Source organism: Scleropages formosus, chromosome 19 (assembly GCF_900964775.1).
Source record: "Scleropages formosus chromosome 19, fSclFor1.1, whole genome shotgun sequence".
NCBI classification, from domain to species: Eukaryota; Metazoa; Chordata; class Actinopteri; order Osteoglossiformes; family Osteoglossidae; genus Scleropages; species Scleropages formosus.
In genome coordinates, this window is record NC_041824.1 from 18,217,842 (window position 1) to 18,244,325 (window position 26,484).

The 26,484-nt window shown below is 42.9% G+C and overlaps 1 protein-coding gene across 2 annotated transcripts; it reads left to right on the plus strand.

The window, feature by feature from the left end:
- The first annotated feature begins 5,397 nt into the window (after positions 1-5,397).
- Positions 5,398-26,484, plus strand: LOC108939338 (complement component receptor 1-like protein). 2 transcript variants are annotated; one of them, XM_018760595.2, is made up of 17 exons: positions 5,398-5,659; positions 6,168-6,374; positions 6,896-6,995; positions 7,092-7,165; positions 8,163-8,366; positions 10,990-11,178; positions 12,194-12,293; positions 12,390-12,463; positions 12,959-13,162; positions 14,706-14,894; positions 16,890-17,090; positions 18,337-18,433; positions 19,292-19,365; positions 19,519-19,698; positions 20,016-20,192; positions 25,730-25,936; positions 26,386-26,484. In XM_018760595.2, the coding sequence occupies exons 1-17, from the start codon at positions 5,596-5,598 to the stop codon at positions 26,391-26,393; spliced, it is 2,349 nt and encodes a 782-aa protein (XP_018616111.1). In that variant the 5' UTR covers positions 5,398-5,595; the 3' UTR covers positions 26,394-26,484. The 2 variants fall into 2 exon arrangements, with proteins under 2 accessions (XP_018616111.1, XP_018616112.1); XM_018760596.2 differs by lacking the exons at positions 25,730-25,936; positions 26,386-26,484 and adding an exon at positions 23,744-24,209 and having other exon boundaries at positions 5,399-5,659.

Below are 26,484 nucleotides of genomic sequence, written 5' to 3' on the forward strand. Positions count from 1 at the left end.
CTCATCTGCAGGTACACCCTTCCTATAAAAGGGGCAGCTGGTATCGTAGCGGTTAGAGCCGTTGCCTTTTGAACCCAAAGGTCACGGGTGTGAATCCCACCTTCAGCTATAGTACCCCTGAGATGGTACTTACCCTGAATTGCTCCGGTAAGATTACCCAGCTGTGTGAATGGGTAAATAACTGTAAGTCACTTTGGAGAAAAGCATCAAATAAATGAATAAATGTAAAATGAGGGCCTGGTTCTTCCTTAAAGCAGCTGGGCTTTGACAAGCAAGGCAATGATAGAGAATGATGACTTGTATACCTTGTATAAACACACACACACACACACACACACACATAGACACAAAGCAAAGCCATTTGTTGCCCACATATGTCTAGTAAAGAGTCCAGCCTGAAGAGCCACTCAAGTGTATGTGTGCAGTATAAAAGATGGTAGATGCAGAAGGTCAGCCTCCTGTGCCCTGGTGAGTGGTATCCACTTGCTGTTTCAGCAGTTCTCTGTAAAGAGCAGGGTAATCCATTTGCATGTCACTGCTTGGCTGCAGTGGGTTTGCCTGGGTCCTGCTCTCTGGTGGTTCTGGGGTTCGAGTCCCGCTTGGGGTGCCTTGCGGCGGACTGGCGTCCCGTCCTGGGTGTGTCCCCTCCCCCTCCGGCCTTACGCCCTGAGTTGCCGGGTTAGGCTCTGGCTCACTGCGACCCCGCTTGGGACAAGCGGTTTCAGACAGTGTGTGTGTGTGTGTGTGTGTGTGAAGCACCCTGTGTTCTCTGTGGTTACTGTTTGCACCTGTTCCACCAACTCCTAAATCAGCACATTCCTGCTGCATTATTGACATCCTCATTCAACAGAAAAGTGGTAATATTATTTCTGGGGAAGTACTGTATAAACTCGACATGAGCTTTGTTTCGGCGATTACTGGACACGAGAGCAGAGCTCCTCTTTGCCGGATCCTCACCTCTAACGTCCTCGCGATGCCCACGCGATATTGGAATGCTTCCATGTAATGAGCTTTCTTTCCCACTGTTTCTGCCTCTTTTTTGCCTACTGATTTGTGCCTTCTAACGTGGGAACAGGAACATTTAGTCATAATTATTTCTGATTAGCGCTAGCCGTGAATGTTTGTTATGGCGCTCCAGCGATGGGGAGAACATTTCATTCCCCGAGAGCCTTATCTGGATGGCGTCACATCAGCCTTGAAGACGAGGACGTGAAATTGGAACTCCGTTTCTCCTCGCGATTCCTTCAGCTCACGGTGTTTTTGGTGGCGAACGAAAATGGGTTCATGTACTATGCTCCGGAACAAAACTGCAGGCGTTTTGCTATCGTAAGAGAATTTTTTCAGCACTCAGCCGGTACTCTTTCCTGAAATGTTCGCAACCTGAACGGCTTAAAAATGAGATTACGTAATATACAGTACATCCATTTTGAGTTATTCTTGGTGGTTCAGCGCTCTGAATCGGCCTCGAGCCCCACGGAGCACACAGACACATTCCAGGTGACAAAACCATTGGTGCCAAAAAGCAGGAACTGAAAAGAGTCTGTAGTAACCAGTTGTAAATAAAAAGCCTTTTTCACAGGTTTTGTTAATTTTGCGGTGTTTCTTTCTAACCTTATGGCAATGAAACTTGAGTATGAAAACAGGCTGTGGTTACCTATAAATCCTTTACCATTTTTTAGTTTTGCGTCACACCTTTACAGTAATGACTCTCCACTTACTCAGTTTCAGTCTTTTAAAATGTTTGTGAGCAGAAATGTTTATTTCACAACTGCTATTTTACTCAGAGATTAAAGAGACATGTTTTGCCAGAGGACAGGCTTGTGTGGGCAGATCTGGACATTTCCCATCGCTGAAACACTACAATTTTGCATAATACATATTATGCCTTTATGATTTTTCTTATGTCCCCTTGACATACAAATGAATTTATTCTGTTAGTTGTATTATTTTGGACAAGGGCACTTTCTGGGCATAAATTATTACATTTTCTGAAAGATTATTATAAATGTATTGTGATATGTTAGATATGTTTGAAGAAACAGTAAAAAATACACAGCTAAGTTTAAAAGTTCAATTTTCTCTTTTAACCGTCAGACAAAAATTGCCTTTAGTCTAAATTTTGTGACGTTAACATGTTTTAACTTTGGTAATATTTTCACTAGAAAGATGTACACCTTTTTCATTTTACATTTATTCTTATTTTACTACTGCAGTTTATTTCTCAGTTGATAGCATAAAGAAGGAGTATCAATAATCAGCAACAGCAAAAGAGTTATTTCAACTTCAAGAATTTTTTAAAATATAATTATTCTGTCTTGTTATGGAATACATAGAAAACTTACACAATACATGTTCTGGCTGACTATATTTTTTTAATCTTGAGCGTGTTTTAGATACATCTTGTTGCTGCTGCTTTATTCAAAAGTTTCACTTTGTACTGGAAAATATTGCTAATATTATTCTCATATTTACCATATATGACTGGATATCTCAAGGGGCAATACTGTTTTTTAAATTATTATATTATTCATTTATTATTTTTTTATTTATTAATTACATTGATAACATTTTTTGTTAATTTTTTAGTTAATTTACTTAGTTAATTAGTTGTTTATTTTACAGAGCTCTCAGGTTAGATCACTGGTGATGTGTCTAGGTGCATGGCAAGCTGTGTGATACCTACTCGAACGATGAACCTCGGTGCAGCAAGCTGTGTCTCTTTCTCTTAATGTAATGCATAAGTTGTACTTTTACTGAGTTGTACGTCCCTTTGGACAAAAGCATCTGCTCAATGAATAAATGTAAATGTAAATGATACTGTATAAACGATGGTGCTGGGTTGCCAAGTGACAACCAGGAACAGACTGGTTGACAACCAATAATAGCTTGGTGGCAGCTGGAAAAATAGCAGACGGCTGGAGAGACGGTAAACAGGACAGTGAGGGTTGGCAAACCAAAACAAGCTACAGAAAACAATCTGATAGAATGTACCCGCAGGGAGTGGGCAATGAGAGTGGGCAAGACTGAGCAACACACAGGCTGCAACCAAGGAGTTTTTCAAAATGTGGTTTTGTACAAACATCGTTTAAGGTAACACTGCCTGGTGAGGTATGAGGAACTGGTGGAGCAGTGCCACTTAAAAGGCTGGATGGAGGGTGTGTGCCAACTGAAGTGGGCTGGGGGGCTCTTGCAGACAGTCGGAAATGGAGGGTCATGGGAGTTGTTAATGAGGCTGCAGTGAGGGCATCTAGATGGCTGTGGACCAGGTGAGGTACATTGCCAGTTCAAGGTAGCGATACCTGGATGTAGGATGGGGCCTGGTCAATAATGGTGGGGTCGCCCGGGTCAGGGAGATTGATGCTGAAAGATGGAAAACACACTATGACCCCAGGTTACATCACTGATAATGTGTCCAGGTGCATCGCAATGAAAGTGTGATATGAACACAGCACAAATGAAGATACATTACTTTTATTAACATGTATAAAACAAGTGAAAGTCATGTAAAATGTATGTATTCTGAAACACTGACCTAACCCTGCACAAGCTACATTCTTTATACAGGTCAATAGGAAAAAAAAATAAGCAAGACAGCATTTAAGAAAATTAATTTCACCTATAAATAAATACAAATTCAGCTTCAGCCTTACAGCTATCTCTTGTGGGTACGTTTGTATGAAGGTTTCTGCGATCCTAAAACAGGTAACAGGCGAAAAATAAGTAAAAATGCTGAATTAATTCAACTACAACAGTAATTCAGCACTTTGGTGAGACAAAGAACACAGACATACACAGACACAGACACACACACACACACACACACACACACACACACACACACACACACACACACACCCAAAACCTCCACAACCAAGCCTTGTAATCACGAAGTACTTGATCTCCCATTAAAATCATTATCTGGATTTCTGAAACAGCTTATGTCTGGTGTTAAATCACCTTATAACCACAACCAGGGGTTGGAGTGTGTTTGTGTGTGCTTGTTTTCCTGTGCCTCGAAGAGACATTTTTGCAGATAATCTCCCCACAAAGACAGTCAGCTCTGAGACATAGACATCCTGGGGATATTTTCACAAAGCATTTTTTCCATATACAGTATTCATTTAACTGATGCATTTATTCAAAGTATCTTACAGTGTTAAGCTTTATACTTCTTTACACCTGTGGGCAATATATATTTAAAAAAATAAAGGGAAAAAAAATGAAAACTTTTTACAAAAACTTTTCGGTTGTTATACACTTTCTTGTGCTTTTTTCTGTTTCACTAAATTGTAATCTTTTTTTATTAAGTGGGAGTCAATGTGACATCCACACAAAGCCAGAGAACAAACGTGTGTGTATGTCTGATGACTACCGGTTGGCTGCTATGAAGATGATACCTCAATAATGCAGTTAATCCACACACACCTTTCTTGGTAGATAATATCAGTCTGTATGCACAAAGTTCCACATGTTAAGTCATCTCTGTGATAGCAATGAAGACATTTCCATTACAGTTCTTATAGTTACCGCCTTGAAAGAGTAAAATGTAATAAAGGGGCTCTCCAAATCATCCATCCCTCCATCGTCAACAATCGCTTTTAGTCGCGGCGAACCGGAGCCTAACCCGGCAACAGAGGGCGCAAGGCTGGAGGAGGATGGGACACACCCAGGACGGGACGCCAGTCCATCGCAAGGTACCCTAAGCAGGACTCGAACCCCAGACCCACCACACACAGGGAGCACCGGCCGAACCCGCCGCCCCCCTACTGCTCTGCACATCAGGGGTGTTATAATAAAATACCTTTTCCCTGGAGCCGCTTTAAAGTTTAAATAAGTACACAGTCAAATTCGGCTTCTGCAAGAGCAGCAGAGACATTTAAAAAAATACCAGAACCTCAAATTAGAGTTATTATTTTTGGTGTTGTTTTAATGTCTCTTTCTCAGTAGTAACCTCTCCCAGTATTTTTTGAGTGTGTGTCATACACACTTAATTCGAGAACTGCTCATCCCGTCCCGTGTGAGCGACCAACTTCTTTTTTAAAACGCCATTTGGGAAGTTTTCTCTGTCTCTGTATGCGGCTCAAATATGGACACATTCGATTCGTCCCCGACGACTTACGCGTTTCCTACAAATCTTGTCAGCGGTGTCGTCGTCAAGGAAACCAGGGGGTTGTGGGGTCTTATTTGTAATAAATACGGTGCATTTTTCAACCTCAAGTCGATTTAGATGATCCTAGGAAGTCATATATCATGTAAAAAACAGATATTATTAGTAAACGTACCAAAGTGGTTACGGCCATGAATTGCTGTAAGAACTTTAAGTAAGAGGAGTGTGAAGTCTCCTCTTATTAAATAAAAAAACTTATCACAGAGCGGTGGTGACTTTTACAATCACTACGTCTTCACAAAGACAACAGTTGTTGTTGCGTGTGTAGGGCGGCGGACCTGAGGACTCGCGTCACCTCCTGAAGAAGCCGCTATAAAAACGCGTTCGCGTGGCGTTCGCCAGAGGCTCTGACGGACTCGTCGTTTTCGAGCGTTTTTTATGTCGCAGTACGACCGCGATAAGGCAGAACAGCAGCGGGACGCGGCACCATGAGGACCCTGTGGGGAAACGTTATTCTCCTCGTCTCTGTTTTCCTCTTAAACGACGCCTCAGGTAAAGTGTAACGTAAACGTTGCGTTCGTTTTCGAAGCCTGGTAACTTATAAGTTATTCTCGTCAGGTGAAGTCTGAAGCGCGCGTACGGTACGGATTTCAAATTGACACCGAACAGCTGGAAATTAATAAATACGACGTGTCTTAAGACTTGAGTTTGGGTGTACACACAAGTCTTAACTTAAGTGAAGTGCGCCGTGTTTGTTTTAAGAAATGTTTGGCCAGATGTGCGATGATCGTGTCGCGTCTGCCAACTGACTGGTGGCGGTATCGTCGCGAGCACTGAATTTCTGACTGAAATATCGCGGTAATTTTTAACATAACGGAAGCTAGCGATAAATGTCTGTTCGTAACGTATTAGTGAAGTGGAATGAAAAGAAAAGTGCCCGAATCCCCCCCGGTGACTGTTTGAGACACATGAAGGCGCTATTGGTGTATTTTCAGATGAGAAGGCTGCGGGCACGGCGCCGCGGCGAAGCGGGAACTGAACGCGTGTGTGTGTTTTTCAGCTCAGACTAAGCTCCCGAAGGAGTGCGGACCCCCGAGAAACCACCCGAGCGCGCACCCGGGGAACGGGTACCGCGCGCAGACCACGTCCTACCCGCACAGCAGCCGGATACGCTACCAGTGCGCGCTCGGCTACACGGCCCTGAGCGGCTCGCTGTCCATCGAGTGTCGGAACGGGCGGTGGAGCGCGTTCACCCTGCGGTGCGCGCGTGAGTAGCGCGAGGACACCACGTCTACAGCGTGTTGCATGAAGGACTTATCATCATTATCTGTTACAGTCGAGTATTCCTGCGCTGTCAGTTCTCAAAAGTGTTTTGATCAGAAGTGTTATGAGTTCTAGGGGCAGTAGGGAGCGTAGTGGTTAGAGCTGCCTGATTGCACTGGAAGGGGCCCCAGGTTTGAATCCCACCTCCTACTGTAGTACTCTTGATCAAGGTGCTTTACCCGCTGTTGCTGCAGTAAAATTCAAGCCAACAGCCTTCAGGTGGTAAAACATCCCCAGATTCATATATATCTGCGTTTTACAGATTTTAGTTTGATTCCAAAATTACTGGAAGGCTTGTTGAGTGTTTGCTACTGAAGTCATATCTGGATTTTCTTAAGTTATCATAGATTTTGTGATTGTACACTTTTTTAATTAGGTGTAAGTCAGGAGTCCTTTTGACCAATGTTGAGATGCCAACTTGTCCTGGGTCACTTTTAACTTTGTTTTTTTTTTTTTTTTCTTCAGGGAAACTCTGTGGGTCTGCAGGAGATATTTTAAATGGATATTTTGAGTACGAAGGCGAAGCTTTGTTTGGTGATAGGGCTTTCGCCATGTGTAAAGAGGGGTAAGAATGTCGGTCTTGTTGCGAAAAATTATGTGGGTCAAAAAGCTTGCAGATGTTTAATAAGAACTTTAAGTAGCTTTTTTCCATTTTTGGCAGGTATCGCCTGAAAGGTGACAGATACATGCAATGTGGAAACAATGGCTGGGAAGGCAAGGTTCCCACTTGTGAACGTACGTAACACCCGACACCTAATGCAGATGCTCCCCTCTCTCCCTTTGTTCAAAATCTGCAAAACATTTAAATGTGATTTTCGCCACACTTTTAGAGAATTAATCTCTTAATGATCCAAGTGCTCATACTGCTCCCACCACTCAAGGAGAGTCGTACAAAAGACAATTTTCATCATTTTGCACGCACATGCAGGCTGGTAGTGTAGTGATTAATGCTGCTACCTTTGGGCCTAAGGATGCAGTTTGAATCCCTAAATTGCTCCAGTGAAATTGCCCATGTAGCGTCCGGACGGGAGTCTGACACGGACGCGCGTTGCTATTACGTCCGAACACGGACGAAACGTAAAATGACCTCACGTGCAGTGTGATGTTAAAAGTGCACTGTGCGTACTGTAAGACACTCGGTGGAAGTGAAACAGGAAACACGAGACCAGGAAACACACACGGTGTTTGAACTACGGTGAACAGTGAAACGCTACTCTGTGAGTATGACCGCAACCCCGAGACGTGACGAAATACCGGACTGGAACGCTGGACCTGGACTGGAGAACAAGACGCAGGAACTGACAGGACGGGCACTCGGGACTAGAACATAAACACCTAGGAAACAGACTGAGGGAACAAGAGACTACTAATCGCCAAGAGAGCACAATAGAACCGCTGATTAAGAATCCGCAAGTGGTTCTGCTCCGCTGGCTCCTTTTATACCTCCGTGTCCTATGAGACTGTGAGGTGATACATGGGTGTTACCTAGCGGCACTGAGTGGCGCCGCCTCTGACCAGGGGGGGCAGTGACCCTGTGGGACGTGACAGCCCAGCTGTATAAATGGGTAAATAATTGTAAGTAGTATAACACTGTAAGTTGCTTTGCAGAAAAGGGTCAGCTAAATGACTATATGTAAACATGCTTTCACATATGATGTGGTGTCTGTAATCGTGCTTACAAGACAGACTTGCTCGTACCATGCAGTTGACTTGTAGATGTTTACTTTTATAGAAAGCACAGCAGAAATCACCTGCCCCAGTCCTGCAGTGGAAAACGCCTTGAGGACAGATGGGGACACCTTAGAGTTCAGGGCTGGAGATGCTCTGGGCTTTACCTGCCAGCCAGGTTATGATCTGCATGGCTCCCAGAAAATCATTTGCGGACCAGATGAAAAGTGGATCCCTGAGCTCCCCGTGTGTCGGCCCACCAGGATAGGTAATTGGTGAAGCTCTGTTTTTTACCTTTTTTCTGTGATGAGGTGTTGTGATGATTGTGAGTACTAGTCTGTTTTTTTTGGTTTCAGATAAAGGCCAATGAAAGTTGCAGCAATGCACTGGGTCCTTAACTTAGACACACAATTGAGAGTTGAAGTTTGTTTGTTCCTTCATTTGTTCTTAAATCCAACCCTTATGTCACAATAAAAGCTTAATAATACAGATATCCTTCAGTTTATTCACAGGCTGGGTTCCATAAGAACCATAGATGAAGCTATAATGACTGAAATATTTGCTCTAAAACTTATTTATGTATTCCGTTTTCATCATCCGTTCATCTTGTACATAGGCCTGTGTTCCAGGGCCTATCCTGGAAGCAGAGGGATTGAGGCAGGGAATAACATCAGAATCAGAATCAGAACGAGCTTTATTGCCAAGTATGTTTGCACACACAAGGAATTTGTCTTGGTGACAGAAACTTCCACAGCACAGACAGAATGACAGTGACAAGACAGATGAGAAGATAGAGTATGAGAAGAAGGGATAAAAAATATATAAAAATATAAAGTACGCAATATACAAAAATAGTCACTAGATACAAATGCAAGGGAGTGTGAGTAAGATATATGATGTGATAAATAGTTATAAATATAAATAGCGTTGTGTATTGCACTGGTTTACTCTCTAGGGGGGATTTAGCTGTTCATGAGGTAGATGGCCTGAGGAAAGAAACTTTTCTTGTGCCTGGATGTCCTGGTGCTCAGTGCTCTGTAGCGCCAGCCAGATGGCAAAGGTTTGAAGAGAAAGTGGCCTGGATGTGAGGGGTCTAGAATGATTTTGCTAGCCCTTTTACTGACTCTGGACGAGTACAGCTTTTGGAGAGCTGGGGGGGATGTGCCGATGATTCTTCCAGCAGTCCGAACTATCCGCTGTAACCTTCTGATGTCTGATTTCGTAGCTGAGCCGAACCAGACAGTTATAGAAGTGCAGAGGACAGACTCGATGACTGCAGAGTAGAATTGCATCAGTAGCTCCTGTGGCAGGTTGAACTTCCTCAGCTGGCGAAGGAAGTACAACCTCTGCTGGGCCTTCTTCGCAATGGAGTCTATGTGGGGCTCCCACTTCAGGTCCTGTGAGATGGTGGTGCCCAGGAACCTGAATGACTCCACTGTTGCCACAGTGCTGTTCATGATGGTGAGTGGGGATAATGCTGACGTGTTTCTCCTAAAGAAGTCCACAATCATTTCCACTGTTTTGAGCGTGTTCAGCTCCAGGTTGTTATGACTGCACCAGAGAGCCAGCTCTTGGACCTCCTGTCTGTAAGCAGACTCGTCACCATCCCGGATGAGGCCGATGAGTGTGGTGTCGTCTGCGAACTTCAGGAGTTTGACAGAGGGGTCTTTAGCGGTGCAGTCGTTGGTATACAGGGAAAAGAGCAGTGGGGGGAGCACACATCCCTGGGGGGTGCCAGTACTGATCGTGCGAGTATTGGATGAGAATTTTCCCAGCCTCGTTAGCTGCTGCCTGTCTGTCAGGAAGTTGGTGATCCACCGACAGATGGAGGTGGGTACAGAGAGTTGGGTTAATTTGGACAGGAGGAGGTGTGGGATGATGGTGTTGAAGGCCGGGCTGAAGTCCACGAACAGGATTCCCGCATAAGTCCCTGGTTTGTCCAGATGCTGCAGGATGTAGTGCAGTCCCAACATAGCTAGGATGCCAGTCCATAGCAGGGTATTCTTTTGTTATGCTTTATTTTCTTGAAACAAAATGTGTAACATTGTTCAGCGTTTGGCACTTTCAGTTTGCTTTATGATGTATACAGTTGTTGAAAGCGTAATAATAAATACATTGATTCATTTGCTGGATAGGTTCTCGTAAGTCTTTAGATATAGCTATAATAAAGAAAAAAATATACAGTGAGACTTTTGACAGTTGTATTAATTTCAATCTACATTAACAACTAAAATGACTAAAAATCTACCGTGTCCACAAAATCCTATTTAATGATAGTTGTTGACTGATTTATTACATAAACATATAACATTCCTCACGTTGTTACTGATCACTAAGACTCTGAAACAGCAGATATGACCCATGAAGACTGGCAGCTAACAGAATGTACACACGCACACTGAAACCGCTTGTCCCGAACGGGGTCACGGCGAACCAGAGCCTAACCCGGCAATGCAGGGTGCAAGGCTGGAGGGGGAGGGGACACACCCAGGACATGACGCCAGTCTTCCACAGCCCAAGCAAAACTCAAGCCCCAGCCCCACCACAGAGCAGGACTTGGCCAAACCCCCTGTGCCACTGCACCCCCTAGTAGAATCTAATCAGTGCATTTTACTGCCAACTAATGTTTGTTTGCAGAAACACTGGTGGCATTCACTCCATAACAAAGTTTTGAAAGTATACAAGTGAAGAAAACACTTTTAAAAGAAACAAACCAAAAAAATCATGTACCTTCAAAAAGGAGAACATTTGTATCAAGAGGACCCAGTGTACGTGAAAAATATTGTTATTAATGATGTATTTTAAGGTCCCTGTGGACTAAGTACTGCCACAGATGAAGGATAAACTGGAAACTATACTCACAGGATATTAACACTCTGATGACCTTCCAGCTATCTGCAGTGCCCCCGAAGATTACAACAACACAACTCGTCTTGAGGATGAGTACCAAACACAGACCAAGTTCTTCTCTGGAGATGAAGTCCAGTATAAGTGCGCTGCAGGCTATGTCCAGGAGTCGGGGTCCCCGTCCATCGTGTGTCAGAATGGGCAGTGGACGCGATTAACGCTTATGTGCCAGCGTAAGTAACACTTGACTTGGTCATTTGTCACCTGGAAGGAAGAAAAGTGTTAATTCTGTCCACAGTTCATGCTTTTATTATGCATTCAGCTTTGTTGTTGAATTTTGCCATGAAGATGAACCTTTGTCCTAACCCTCAGTGGAACATCTGAAAATAATTGACCTTTACATAATTTTTTTGCCACATGAAAATAATCCACAACATTTACATGAATTTCTTGGCATTGTACTGTGGCAGGTGCGTAACATCGTAGTATGTAATTAGGGGACCAACATAGACTAGTACTTGTACCCGAAGGAGCTATGCATAAATACAAGGTGTCAAATTAAGAAGTTATCGCACACAGTCTGAAACCACTTATCCCACGGTGAACCAGAGCCTAACCCACCAACACAGGGTGCAAGGGTGGAGAAGGAGGGGATACACACATGACAGGACATCAGTCCATTGCAAGGCACCCAAGCAAGACTCGAACCCCAGACCCGTCAGAGAACAGGATCCGGCCAAACCCACTGCACCACCTCACCCCCTTAGGAAGTTATCGTTATGCTCAACAACTAGAAAAATCTTTTTGATATTTATCTTGAATACTTAAAATCTTGTGAAATATGTTACATAAGTATTATTAGATCATCAGTTCTTATATTATTTAAGAATGCAGTGTTTCTATTTATGTTTTTAGAACATAATAGTTAAATAAGCACTGCTAGAATTTCTGTCTTGAGGATTTGGAGAGCTGCTGAAAAGTAGCAAATCTTTTACGTTTTTTTTTAATCGCACTGATGTCTCTTCATATTATGGTTTAATTTAAGTTAATATTGAACTTTGAAGGTTTGTTGAGTGTTTGCCACTGAAGTCATATCTGGATCTCATCACATTTTCTTAAGTTGTCATAGATTTTATGATTGTACACTTTTTAATTAGGTGTAACTCAAGAGTCCTTTTGACCAATGTTGAGATGCCAACTTGTCCTGGGTCACTTTTGACTTTATGTTTTTTTTTTTTTTTCCTTCAGGGAAACCCTGTGGGTCTGCAGGAGATATTTTAAATGGATATTTTGAGTATGAAGGACAATCTTTGTTTGGTGATAAGGCTTTCGCCATGTGTAAAGAGGGGTAAGAATGTCGGTCCTGCTGCGAAAAATTATGTGGGTCAAAAAGCTTGCAGATGTTTAATAAGAACTTTAAGTAGCTTTTTTCCATTTTTGGCAGGTATCGCCTGAAAGGTGACAGATACATGCAATGTGGAAACAATGGCTGGGAAGGCAAGGTTCCCACTTGTGAACGTACGTAACACCCGACACCTAATGCAGATGCTCCCCTCTCTCCCTTTGTTCAAAATCTGCAAAACATTTAAATGTGATTTTCGCCACACTTTTAGAGAATTAATCTCTTAATGATCCAAGTGCTCATACTGCTCCCACCACTCAAGGAGAGTCGTACAAAAGACAATTTTCATCATTTTGCACGCACATGCAGGCTGGTAGTGTAGTGATTAATGCTGCTACCTTTGGGCCTAAGGATGCAGTTTGAATCCCACCTCCAGCTGTAGTACTCTTGAGAAAGGTTCTAGTCCTAAATTGCTCCAGTGAAATTGCCCAGCTGTATAAATGGGTAAATAATTGTAAGTAGTATAACACTGTAAGTTGCTTTGCAGAAAAGGGTCAGCTAAATGACTATATGTAAACATGCTTTCACATATGATGTGGTGTCTGTAATCGTGCTTACAAGACAGACTTGCTCGTACCATGCAGTTGACTTGTAGATGTTTACTTTTATAGAAAGCACAGCAGAAATCACCTGCCCCAGTCCTGCAGTGGAAAACGCCTTGAGGACAGATAAGGACACCTTAGAGTTCAGGGCTGGAGATGCTCTGGGCTTTACCTGCCAGCCAGGTTATGATCTGCATGGCTCTCAGAAAATCACTTGCGGACCAGATGGAAAGTGGATCCCTGAGCTCCCCGTGTGTCTGCCCACTGGGACAGGTAATTGGTGAAGCTCTGTTTTTTACCTTTTTTCTGTGATGAGGTGTTGTGATGATTGTGAGTACTAGTCTGTTTTTTTTGGTTTCAGATAAAGGCCAATGAAAGTTGCAGCAATGCACTGGGTCCTTAACTTAGACACACAATTGAGAGTTGAAGTTTGTTTGTTCCTTCATTTGTTCTTAAATCCAACCCTTATTTCACAATAAAAGGTTAATAATACAGATAGCCTTCAGTTTATTCACAGGCTGGGTTCCATAAGAACCATAGATGAAGCTATAATGACTAAAATATTTGCTCTAAAACTTATTTATGTATTCCGTTTTCATCATCCGTTCATCTTGTACATAAGCCTGTGTTCCAGGGCCTATCCTGGAAGCAGAGGGATTGAGGCAGGGAATAACATAGCTAGGATGCCAGTCCATAGCAGGGTATTCTTTATGTTATGCTTTATTTTCTTGAAACAAAATGTGTAACATTGTTCAGCGTTTGGCACTTTCAGTTTGCTTTATGATGTATACAGTTGTTGAAGGCCTAATAATAAATACATTGATTCGTTTGCTGGATAGGTTCTCCTAAGTCTTTAGATATAGCTATAATAAATAAAAAAATATACCGTGAGACTTTTGACAGCTGTATTAATTTCAATCTACATTAACAACTAAAATGACTAATAATCTACCGTGTCCACAAAATCCTATTTAATGATAGTTGTTGACTGATTTATTACATAAACATGTAACATTCCTCACGTTGTTACTGATCACTAAGACTCTGGAACAGCAGACATGATGCATGAAGACTGGCAGCTAGCAAAATGTACACACACACAAACTGAAACCGCTTGTCCCAAACGGGGTCGTATTGAACCGGAGCCTAACCCGGCAACGCAGGGTGCAAGAGGACACACCCTGAATGGGACACCAGTCTTCCACAAGGTACCCCAAGCAAGACTCAAACCCCAGCCCCACCACAGAGCAGGACTTAGCCAAACCCCCTGTGCCACTGCTCCCCCTAGTAGAATCTAATCAGTGCATTTTACTGCCAACTAATGATTGTTTGCAGAAACACTGGTGGCATTCACTCCATAACAAAGTTTTGAAAGTATACAAGTGAAGAAAACACACACACACACACACACACTTTCTGAACCATTTGTCCCATTTGGGGTCACAGGGAGCCAGAGCCTAACCTGGCAACAGAGGGCATAAGGCCAGAGGGGGAGGGGACACACCCAGGACAGGACACCAGTCCATCACAAGGCACCCCAAGCAGGACTCAAACCCCAGACCCACCGGAGAGCAGGAGCCGGTCCAACCCACTGCACCACCGCACCCCCCGTGTGAAGAAAACACTTTTAAAACAAACAAACCAAAAAAATCATGTACCTTCAAAAAGGAGAACATTTGTATCAAGAGGACCCAGTGTACATGAAAAATAATGTTATTGATGTATTTTAAGGTCCCTCTGGACTAAGTACTGCCACAGATGAAGGATAAATTGGAAACTATACTCACAGGATATTAACACTCTGATGACCTTCCAGCTATCTGCAGTGCCCCCGAAGATTACAACAACACAACTCGTCTTGAGGATGAATACCAAACACAGACCAAGTTCTTCTCTGGAGATGAAGTCCAGTATAAGTGCGCTGCAGGCTATGTCCAGGAGTCGGGGTCCCCGTCCATCGTGTGTCAGAATGGGCAGTGGACGCGATTAACGCTTATGTGCCAGCGTAAGTAACATTTGACTTGGTCATTTGTCACCTGGAAGGAAGAAAAGTGTTAATTCTGTCCACAGTTCATGCTTTTATTATGCATTCAGCTTTGTTGTTGAATTTTGCCATGAAGATGAACCTTTGTCCTAACCCTCAGTGGAACATCTGAAAATAATTGACCTTTACATAATTTTTTTGCCATATGAAAATAATCCACAACATTTACATGAATTTCTTGGCATTGTACTGTGGCAGGTGCGTAACATCGTAGTATGTAATTAGGGGACCAACATAGACTAGTACTTGTACCCAAAGGAGCTATGCATAAATACAAGGTGTCAAATTAAGAAGTTATCGCACACAGTCTGAAACCACTTATCCCACGGTGAACCAGAGCCTAACCCACCAACACAGGGTGCAAGGGTGGAGAAGGAGGGGATACACACATGACAGGACGTCAGTCTATTGCAAGGCACCCCAAGCAAGACTCGAACCCCAGACCCGTCAGAGAACAGGATCCGGCCAAACCCACTGCACCACCACACCCCCACGCTGAACCCACTCATCCCTAGCGAGGTTGAACCGAACTGGAGCCTAACCCGGCAACACAGGGTGCAAGGCAAGAGGGTGTCGGACACCAGTCCACTGCAAGGCACCCCAAGCAGAGCTCGAACCCCATTTCCACCACAGAGCAGGACCCGGCCACACCCACTGCACCACCACGCCCCACTAGTAGAATCTAATCAGTGTGCATTTTACTGCCAACTAATGGTTGTTTACAGAAAGACTGTTGACATTCACTCCTTAAGAGAGTTTTAACAAGTTTCATACTGGGATGGTGTGGTGGTGCAGTGAGTTGTGCTGGTACCTCACAGCTCTTGGGCTGTTGGTTTGGAGTTTGCAGATTTTCTCCGTGTGTGTGTGGGTTTTTTCAGGGTTCTCTGGTTTTCTCCTACAGTCCAAAGATCTGTTTCGGGTGAACTGATGACCCTAAATTGGCCTTTGTGTGTGTCTGTGTGTGTGAGGGCTTTGTTATGAACTGCCATCCCATCCAGGGTGTAGCCTGTCTCGTGTCCTATGGTTCTGGAATGGATTCAGATTTTCTGTCTTCAGAAAGCATGTCTTGCTCCTCAGTTGAGCCACCTTGTGGACAGTAGCCCTGTGAATCTGTGTGTCGTGATCTTGAGCTCCCCAAAGTTACAGGTCATAGTAAAATGCATACATAAACAGCAAAGTAGTGTTGACCCATGGTGCAGGAATGCAGTAGCTCTGAGGAAGAGCAGTTTTACATGGGCTTGGGTGTTAAGAATCCCCCAGCAACACCTGTATGCTTAATTGTCATAATATGATAGGATGGAAGCATCCACTTCTAGAAACTTTTTTATGAACATGACATAGTATACATCTCTATATATACAGTCATTTACAGTGATTTGGGAGCGATGATACACCCTCTTTGAGTTTTACACATTAACACAAAACTGAATCTTATCTTGTTTTCACAAAGTCCAAACAGGAGATAAGTCTAACTACATGTGACAAATATTTATTCATACCATAATAAGTTATGCATAATATGCAGAAGCCATGTGTGAAAAGTGCACCAGTTGTTAGTTTGTATAACCTTCTTTAGCAGTAATATACCTACGTGTAAACTACGTATACATAATTGAATGAAATTACACAGTGTTGAAAATGAGATGTATTGTAACATATGGGAGGGGTGCGGTGGCGCAGTGGGTTGAACCACAGTCCTGCTCTCCAGTAGATCTGGGGTTCGAGTCCCGCTTGGGGTGCCTTGCGACGGACTGGCGTCCCATCCTGGGTGTGTCCCTCCCCCTCCGGCCTTACGCCCTGTGTTACCGGGTAGGCTCCGGTTCCCCGTGACCCCGTCTGGGACAAGCGGTTCTGAAAATGTGTGTGTGTGTGTGTGTAACATATGGGCAGTAATTTTTTGTCTCTGAATGTTGAAATCATGCAAAGGCAGCTGTTTTTTGTCTGTCTTTATCCAAGGCTATGTCCCAGGAAGCTGTGGTGCGCCTATACCCTATCCCAACATGCAGCTTGTGGAAGGACATTTGACGCAACAAGATCTTCAGGAGGGGTCCAGGCTCCGGTACAAATGCACTATGGGATACATTAGATCAGGCGGGACCACTTCCATTAGCTACTGCAAAAATGGTGCCTGGACACATGTTGACATGGAGTGTGAACGTAAGTGACATCGTCGTAATCGGGCAGCAAGTGCTGTCAGAAAGAAACAATTAATTACATTCTTTCTATTACTATCCCAAACCGCACACTCTTGCTCAGTTTTCCTGTTCTAAGTCTTTAAAGGTGGCTGTGCTGTTATTCAGGCATTTTACCTGTATATATGCATTTAGCAGATACTTTTCTCTGTCGCAACATGAAGTTACTAATAACTTGTTTGATGCTTTTGTTCAAGGTGAATTACAAAGTTGGGCATAATGCTCTGGCTCCTTGTGTTACGGATGTTTGAGTTACAAATTTTAAAAGATACAAACATTTTGCAATGTATTTCTTAACTGTTATACTCATGTTCCATCTCCCTACTTGCTTCACTGCTGCCGAAGAACAACATGCTCCCTATTGGCAGTTAGGAAGCTATCCCAGAAGCACAGGGCATAAGGCTAATCAGTGGTACAACCTGGACAGGACACCAATCCATTGCAGAGAAGCCACACATGCTTATTCACACACTGCTGGCAACACAAACACACCACAAACACACCCTGAGAATCTCTCTGTACTGTGGGAGGAAACCCATGCAGACTCCACACAAACTGAGCAGGGATCAAACCTATGCCTGAACAGCCTACTGTGCTGGTCTAGGACAGAACACAATACAAACAAAAAAATACTAGTAAGATAAATAGTGAGAAGGAAAGGAGGGAGGCAATATAAACAAAGAGCACACAAATATGCATAAGTGATTTTGAACATGTGAGCCTTAAGCCTGGATTTAAATGTGCCCAGAGTAGTTCTGTTATTCTGAATTTGGTTTTGAAATATTGTCTCTGTGATTAAAAGATACGGCAAGAATTTGCCTCTTCTGTGGCTAAAAATGGATGAACCTTTTGACGTTTAAATAAATAGATCTTTTAACACAAGTCACTCTCCAGGAACAAATCATGGGATAGCTGCCTGTATTTTTTGTATACCTTTGGAAATGTACACACCCACACATTAAGTGGAGCTGCTTGTCCCAGGGGGGGTTGCAGCAAGCCAGAGCCTAACCCAGCAGGATGCAGGGCTGGAGGGGGAAGGGCCACACTCAGGAGGGGATGCCAGTCCACCACAAGGCACCCCAAGTGGGACTTGAACCCCAGACCCACCAGAAAGCAGGCACAGGCCAAGCTCATTGTGCCACCATGCTGCTATGCCCCCCTTTTTGGAAATGTTACTTTGCTAAATTATTTTATTTTGTTTCTTCTTTCAGGGAAATCATGTGGATCTGCAGGAGAAATTCTTCATGGCCATTATAAATATGAGGGGAATTTGTTTGGTGATAAGGCCTTTGCAGTCTGCAATAAAGGGTAAGGCCTTGTGTGCAGTGAACTAACACTACACTGAAAACACTTGGGTCAGTGTTGGGTCTGGGAAAACAAGATAGACACAAAGCAATGTTCATGAGACTGTAGCAAGACAGAGAAATTGACTGCAGTGAACGCAGAGTGAGTGTAGAATCTAAGTACTGTGCTCTGTGTTTAATACCTGCTCTCTAGATGTGTTTTGAAAAAAAATATTTTCACACAGACTGTTGTTCAGGGTGGGCAGCCAGCTGGCCCTGTTCTGTTTGATTTCGTATTCAGTTTACATACTGATTGATGGTGGCCCCCAAAAAAGTTTTTCTCCATTTAATGTCATTCTTCAGTACCTTTTTTTCCTCTTCTCCATTGCCAGCTGGCCACTTCAACACCTAATCGTCATTCTCACCTTAGCATTTGCCCGTGTTTGCTGTATTTTAGATATTTGTTTATGTATTTATTCTTTCTAAATCTTAAAAAATTATGTGTTTCTAAGCTAATTGTCATTTGATTTTGCCTTGTTATTTGTTTTAACTGTAATCTGTGAAAGTACCCTGAGTCTGTCTTCAGGACAGAGTGCTATGTAAGAAATTATTGTATTGTATTGTATTGTATTGTGTTGAGGGGCACTGTGGTGCCACAGGCTTGGCCGGGTTCTGCTCTCTGGCGGGTCTGGGATTCGAGTCCCACTTGGGGTCCCTTGTGACAGACTGGCATCCCATCCTGGGTGTGTCCCCTCCCCCACCAGCCTTAGTCTGTGTTGTGGGTTAGGCTCCGGTTTGCCACAACCCAGCTATGGACAAGTGGTTCCAGCCTGTGTTGTGTTGTGTTGTGTTAGTGATACCTCCTCCCTTCCATTCTTACCAGATACCAAGTTGTAGGATTCAATTACAGACAGTGTCTGGACATGGGCTGGGATGGGAGGGACCCTGTTTGCGAAGGTAAACCAGCAGCTGAGAATATTCACTCTGCTATGTAATCTGAATGCCTCTATTTTAATTGTATTTATTTTGCTCATGGACCACAACATAAATAAAATCGATTAGAGTTGCTGAGGCAATGCTCACTTTAGTTTGTGAATGTGTGTGTTCCAGCTGTGAAGTGTGCTGACCCACCCGAGGTGGTGGATGGGGTATGGACAGGTCCCATAGAGGGTCCCTTTAAGTATGGCACAGTGATCACCTACCAGTGTCGCAAAGGGCAGCTTCTTGGGAAGAGCGAGATGTACTGTACGTTTAAGGGCACATGGAGCTCCGCGCCCCCACAGTGTAAAGGTACGAGAGAAGAGCATGACTTGATGATTTTCCAGCTGACAGCTTCATGTGCTGTAACATATCAGTGTGAGCATGAGGGTACCTTCAGCTGTGCCTTCCAGAGAGATACACTGTACTTCTGTTGTAAATATTCAAATGTGCAACTGGGTGAAATTGCAATTGTCTTTGGATAAATGCTTTGATGAAACATCAAACTATCAATAATGCTAATAGTAAAATACTGCAGGATGCTTTGATCTGTTGAAATGCATTTGTATGCCGACTGTATGTGACAGTGAGATAGGACTTACATTGTTTGTGCCTTGCCCTTCAAACAGAGGTTACTTGCCCAAATTTGGTGGTACCCTACGCTCAGAAGATTTCTGGATTTGGCACTCGGTATCAGTACAAATCTGCCATATCATTTCAATGCAAGAAGGGCTACTCCCTGCAAGGCAGCAGCACTGTAGTTTGTCAACAAAACGGAAAGTGGAGCAAACCTCCAAAATGCACAAGTAAGTATTTTTCCCTTGTCTACATGTACTAGAATGGAAAGTATATTAGGGTGAGTATCATACACCAACAGAAAGAGTATAACTGGTAGTGTAGTAGTTAGAGCTGCTCCCTTTGGACCCAAAGGTCACAGGTTTTATTCTCATCTCCAGATGTAGTGCCCTTAAGCAAGGTACTTATTCTAAATTGCTTCATTAAAATTACCCAGCTGTCTGAGTGGGTAAGTAAATTTAAGTAGTTTAACATTATAAGTTACACTGGGGAAAAGCATCAGCTAAGTGAATTAATGTAATTTAAATGGGTAAACATTATGATACTGGAGTTTAATTTCTGTCAGTTCAAAGAAGGAGGAAAATGTAGGCGTAGTCGTGGTACAGCTCTCATATTCCATCAATGACGGAGCACTTTTGGACCCTATTCGCTAATGCTCACTTTACTGACTGCACTCAGAGGTACATATTCCTTAATGTTCTTGTCTCCGATCAAACCTGCATGACCTACCAATATTTTTGGCATCTGAACAGGTCACTCAGCTCGTGCATGCATTGTTTGCTGGTATACATTGAATACATTTACATTTATTCATTTAGCAGGCCCTTTTCTCCAAAGCAATGTACATCTGACAGAAAATACAATGAGTGTTTTACATCAACAGAAAGAGAGACTTAGATGCAGATGCATGATTCTAAAGTATAGTTAATTTACTTTCCACCATATAAACCAATGTACGTCACACAAGTAGCTGCATAAAGGTATATAAATTATAATGAAATATAAATTCCTAATCACAGTTTTTTTAACTCATTTACATTACATGAGTAGGTGCATGAAAGTTTATCTATTATTCAACAGTTATGATCTCAAAGTTCTAGAGCATGAGCATTTACACTTTCGCATGAATTTAAGAGATCATGGGAGAAGTGAGTCCAGAAGAGGTGAGTTTTAAGACCCTTTTTAAATGTAGGGAGAGGTTCATCAGTAAGGGGGGAAAGTCCTTCCACCACATCTGAGCCAGAACTGAAAACCTTTGGGCATTTGGACCTTTGTGCATGGGACCACCAAGTGGACAGTGGTGGAGGAGTGTAACGGATGATCAGGTTTTATAGATATTTGGGAGCAGATCCGTTCATGCTTTTGTCGGCCATAACCAGGGTCTTGAATTTGATCCAGGCAGCTACTGGAAGTCAGTGCAGAGTGACGAGGAGAGGAGATACGTGGGAATGCTTCAGCAGGTCAACCACAACGATTCCGTTCTGTATCAGCTGTAGAAGTTTGATGGTATTAGCTGGAAGGCCAGACAGGAGAAAGTTTCAGTAATTAAGGTGGGAAATCGCCATGGCCTGGACAGGTTGTTCTTGGAGTCTGTTGTTAGATAGCGACGGGTTCTGTGGATGTTATGTAGGATGGATCTGCAGGTCTGAGTTTGTGGCTTTGTGGCTTTGTGGCTTCGATGTGCTGAGAGAATTACAGACTTGAGCCAAACATCACTCCCAGACTCTTAGCTGAGGAGATAGGCAAAATCAGTGAGTTGTCCAGCTTGATAGAGTTCACGACAGGAAGACAGGCCAGCTGGGGGGTGAAGGGTCCCTGTTTTGGAAAGGTTGAGTTGTAAGTGATGATAAGACATCTGAGCAGAGATGTCCCATAGGTGGGCAGCGATGTTCGCGAAAATGTCTGTTGCTCCGATAATAATAATAATGAATATTGAATAAATGTCAATATTCAATAATTGTTTGTAAATAAAGACCGAAAACATACATATATTCATATCCATTTAAGTAACAAGATTTCAACTTTGCAGTTAGTTTCATGTACTGTTCCCACTTCAGCTTGCTAGGTGGTACTTTATGTGTGTAAGGACAGAATTTGAATTTCACACAACGCTTCCAGTGCTGAGCTGTGGGAGACATTTGTATATTATATATTTTTCAGATTCTTTTCATTAAACCAGTTTACAGTGATTATTGCTAGTGTTTCTCTGACACCTGTATGCATGGTAACAAAATGTTAGATACACTGTAGTATACTTCCTGTAGACATTCACCTGTGACATCAAGGTCAATCATAAGAAGTTATTACACATTACTTCAAAATATTTTATGTTTTTTAAAATCCATTTTGCAACTCTGGTGTGTATTCAATATGCAGTGTGTAATTTAAACAGATTTATATGCAAATACTATATTAGTGCCATTTCCCAGCTTTTTACCTTAAACGGTATGGGTCACAGGAACTTACCGGACAGAGCGTCTCAAATAACTACACGGTCTCTAACCCTGATGTTACTGGAGCAATGACTCCATTTTAGAAAGTACATCTTCGAAATACCAAAGTATGTCTTTGAAAATTAGCCTCTCTTTGAATTACATAAATAATTTGGATTGAGGGCTTTTCATTTACAAGGTGAGGTTACAAAGCGTTCATGATGATATTTCAAGCACAGGTGGTTGGGAAGTCAGTTCATTTGGCAGTGACTGTTACGATGGCGCCGTGATACTGTACTTCTGTGCTCTGCTTTCTTTTTGTCTTTGTGCTACACTGCTTTCAGGTCGTTCAGGTCTTGGGATGTGGAATGCAGATTAGAGTTGCCTCAGTGTTCATTTCCTGTCCAAGTCTCTGCTTTAAGTTATTGTGTTTGTTAATGTTATTTTAGCCATAAATGTGATTCAGTCCTCTGCCAATGTGAATTTTTATTTTGCTGACTGGCTGCTTGGTATAAACACTTGCGACAGGCCTCTCGGTGGCCAAGGAAGAGCCTTATCCCTTGGCTCAGTTCTTGTGTCTTTGCTGACTGTGTCTAGAGGCCTTTTCATGTTCTTCGGACTGTAACGTGTTGAAAAAATCTTGCATGACGATGTCTGGGTGTGGACTGCACTCCTTAGGATTTGGCTATAAATGTATTTCAATGAGTTTTGAGTTTTTTGCTCATTCAAAAAATGTTTTAACACACGACCATTCATTATTTTATCCACCTTTCAATAACTGCTTGTCAAGTGCAGAGTTGCGGTGGTCCAGAGCCTATCCAGGGCACAAGGCAGGGTACATCCTGGAGAGGATTCTAGTCCATCAGAGTGCAATCATGCACATGTACGCACACTGTCATTCAGCGACACACACACATGCTATGGGCAGTGTAGAGTTGAGAATGAATACAACACCTTTTTCATTTAAAGCAGTTCATTTCTGATACAAAATGATCAGCTTATAACTGATTAAATGCAGGTTTTGTTTGTGGCGAAAAGATAGTTAATGGTTTAAAATATCTGTTTTTGAATGAATGTCAATAACTACCTGTACTTACATTTACAGTTATGTTCTGTTTACTGCTGCTATTTCCCTGCACATATAAAGTGTCATTATATCTTATCGTTCACGATATCAATCAATACACCACGATATAGAGAGTATTTGTGATGTTGGCTGTAAATGCAGTGCACTAAGAGCGACTGCTGTGTGTGTGTGTGTGTGTCTGTGTGTCTGTGAGGAAAACGGACACATCCCACACACAGTTGGATGTTGCTGCCGATAGAGCACTTAAGGTTTGTGTCTGTAGGTGGAGAGAATTTGTACCGTGAAGGAAAGATGTTGCATGCGTGGAGCAGTTGGAGAAACTCCATTTGACGCATGTAAATCATCGTGAACCTGTAAACCTTCAGGACGTCCACCACTATCCCCTGCACCGCAGCCTGGCAGCAGAACTGCGGAGCTGCTTACCCGTTCTCAACACAGCCTGGACACCCACCTGAACTATCTAACCTTTCATGTACTTAAGCACATTGGATGTTTCCATGTTATGTTATGCACTGTGTTATTTAAATACTGTCATTAAGCTCTGCTGATGTACAGTACTGTGCTCATGTAGCAGTTAATTACTGTAAATATAGTAAAAGCCACATGAATCACTCTGGATAACCAGAGTGTCAGCTACTTTAAGAGAGAATGAAATAAATTGGGAAATGATGTAAAATGAGAAAATGTTAATGAAAACAGCAAATAAATGGTTTAGGTGGGAAAGGGAATACTGAAGTTTGCACTCATCAGATGAACAAGTAACCTGTGTGTTCTTTTGCCAAATAAATAAAACACATGACCTTGCGTTTGATGGAAGATGAGTGTGTGACCACAGGAGAGAGGCACTTAATGGAAACGTGGTTGCACGTACACTTTGAAATGCGGTCCGGCTCATTGCAAGCGGACTGGACCACGGACACAGCGGTCAGTCGAACCGGAACAATGTGACGTGGCGAACGAGCCACCGTTGGCAGGGATGTGTACTTCATGTTAGGAAACACACAAGCACAGAAGCCCACACTGGTCCGGTTCAAGGCAATACATTACATGTATGTGGCAAAAAACAGTCATGGCTGCGTGACGCAGCATGTGGCAAATTCACCCTGGCATCATATTTGTGGGAACATCAGAATGAGCAGCACATGATTATTGCCATGTCTTTCAGTTATATCCAGAAGTGAGTCTCCACTTTACATTTGTATTTAGCTGACACTTTTTTCCAAGGTGGGAAGTATTACTAGAGCAATTGAGGGTGTTCCTTGCTCAAGGTTACCCCAGCCAAAGAGGGGAATTGAACGTGTGATCTTTCTATCTAAAGACAGGAGCACTAACCACTACAGTACACTACACTACCAGCTGCCCTCTTAAACACCCTCTCCAGCTCTTCCTAAATTGTTTCTAAATGTGTCATTTTTTTTTAATAATTGTGGTGACCAACATTTGGTTAAAAATAAGTGGTGGCTGGGGTACGAATGTCATTTTGACCCACCAGATGTTTGATAACATGAAGTTGAAATAATAAAATGGGCAGCATGAGAGCACAGCAAGTAGCGCTGCTTTCTCAGCGCCTGGGTGGTGTGAGAGAACGTGGGTTCGATCCCCACTCAGTCTGTGTGGCGCTTGCATGTTCTCCCTGTGTCTGCATGGGTTTCCTCGCACAGGCCAAAGGCATGCTGTTTGGGTTCCCCCATAGTGTGTGAGTGACAGTGTGTTACCCTGATGGATGTATGGATGAGTGACCCATTATAAGTAGTGTATCCAGCAGTGTAAGTCACATTGGTGACTAAGGTGTGTGGGCTGATAACACTACATAGAATTCACTGGAAGTCATTTTGGAGAAAAGTGTCTGCTAAGTGAATAAATGTAAATAAAGAAGTGTGGGGCCTCTCTCAAAATGTAATATGGCTTTTAAGTAATATACATTTGAAGACAAGCCTGTTTCAGCCATGTAATGCAGTGAATATTTTTCATGTGGTATTTTCTAAAACCTAGTGGTGCTACTGCAGTGTGCAGTTTGCCTGTCTTTCATGAAAACGTGCTGTTTAAATCTGTCTGCTTGGAAAACCCAGAGATTTTCATCACGCCGAAGTGACGATATGTTTTATGACCCAGTGAAGGCTGATGATGATGCTTCTTTTTAAAACTGAAAATTAAACTAACCTGTTTTTCTAAAATACTTGCCAGTTACCTTTACTTTACAAGAAGCCAACATAGAAGTGTCTTAATCTATTTTGCTGATCTTTTCCAGTAATAAAATGCCCACTTTTGACCATTGAGAACGGGAAACCGAGCTCAGGTCGACGAGCTTACCAGCAGGTTGTGGAAATCAGGTGTGACAAGGGCTTCAGCCTCCATGGCGCAAAGCGACTGAAATGCTCCACCGACATCACCTGGCTCCCCGAAGGCTGCACTCCTGGTGCGGCGTGTCGGGAATCCTTCCCCAAGTGCGAAAAACGTAAGCGTCCTGACAAATTCCCAGTAAGCTGTTATCTCAAAGTGCGCTTGGGCGTTGTGTGGGCGCATGGTGTATGCGCTTCTGCACTTACACTCATGGTCCCACTTGCAATACTGGCTTAATGTCCTCAGTGCTGGCAGACAAAGTGGACTCATTTGTTTGTGAGTACTGTATTATGTGACAAAAAGTGGGAAATAACATTCACTGTCACTATTGCTCTACTGCCAGTATTACAGTAATAAATCAGCGCTGACCTTTCTGTCAGCTGCTTGACAGCATGATGAAAATCAGTCTGAACTATACCTGGTCCCATTCGAGTTGAAAAATACATGTTCCCTGTGATATTATAGCTGAATATTATGCATGTGTTTTCTGATACAAACAGAAAGGTACTGAGATCATTTTACAAATTCATTCATGTTTGCTAATCAGTTTTTTTATGTTTTCAGGGAGATAAGAGCTGAACTCGTGAGGCACTGAGGATGTCATGGTCGATAACGTTTAGACCTCCGTGATATGTTCCAGCAAGATACTGGACCGTGGCCACA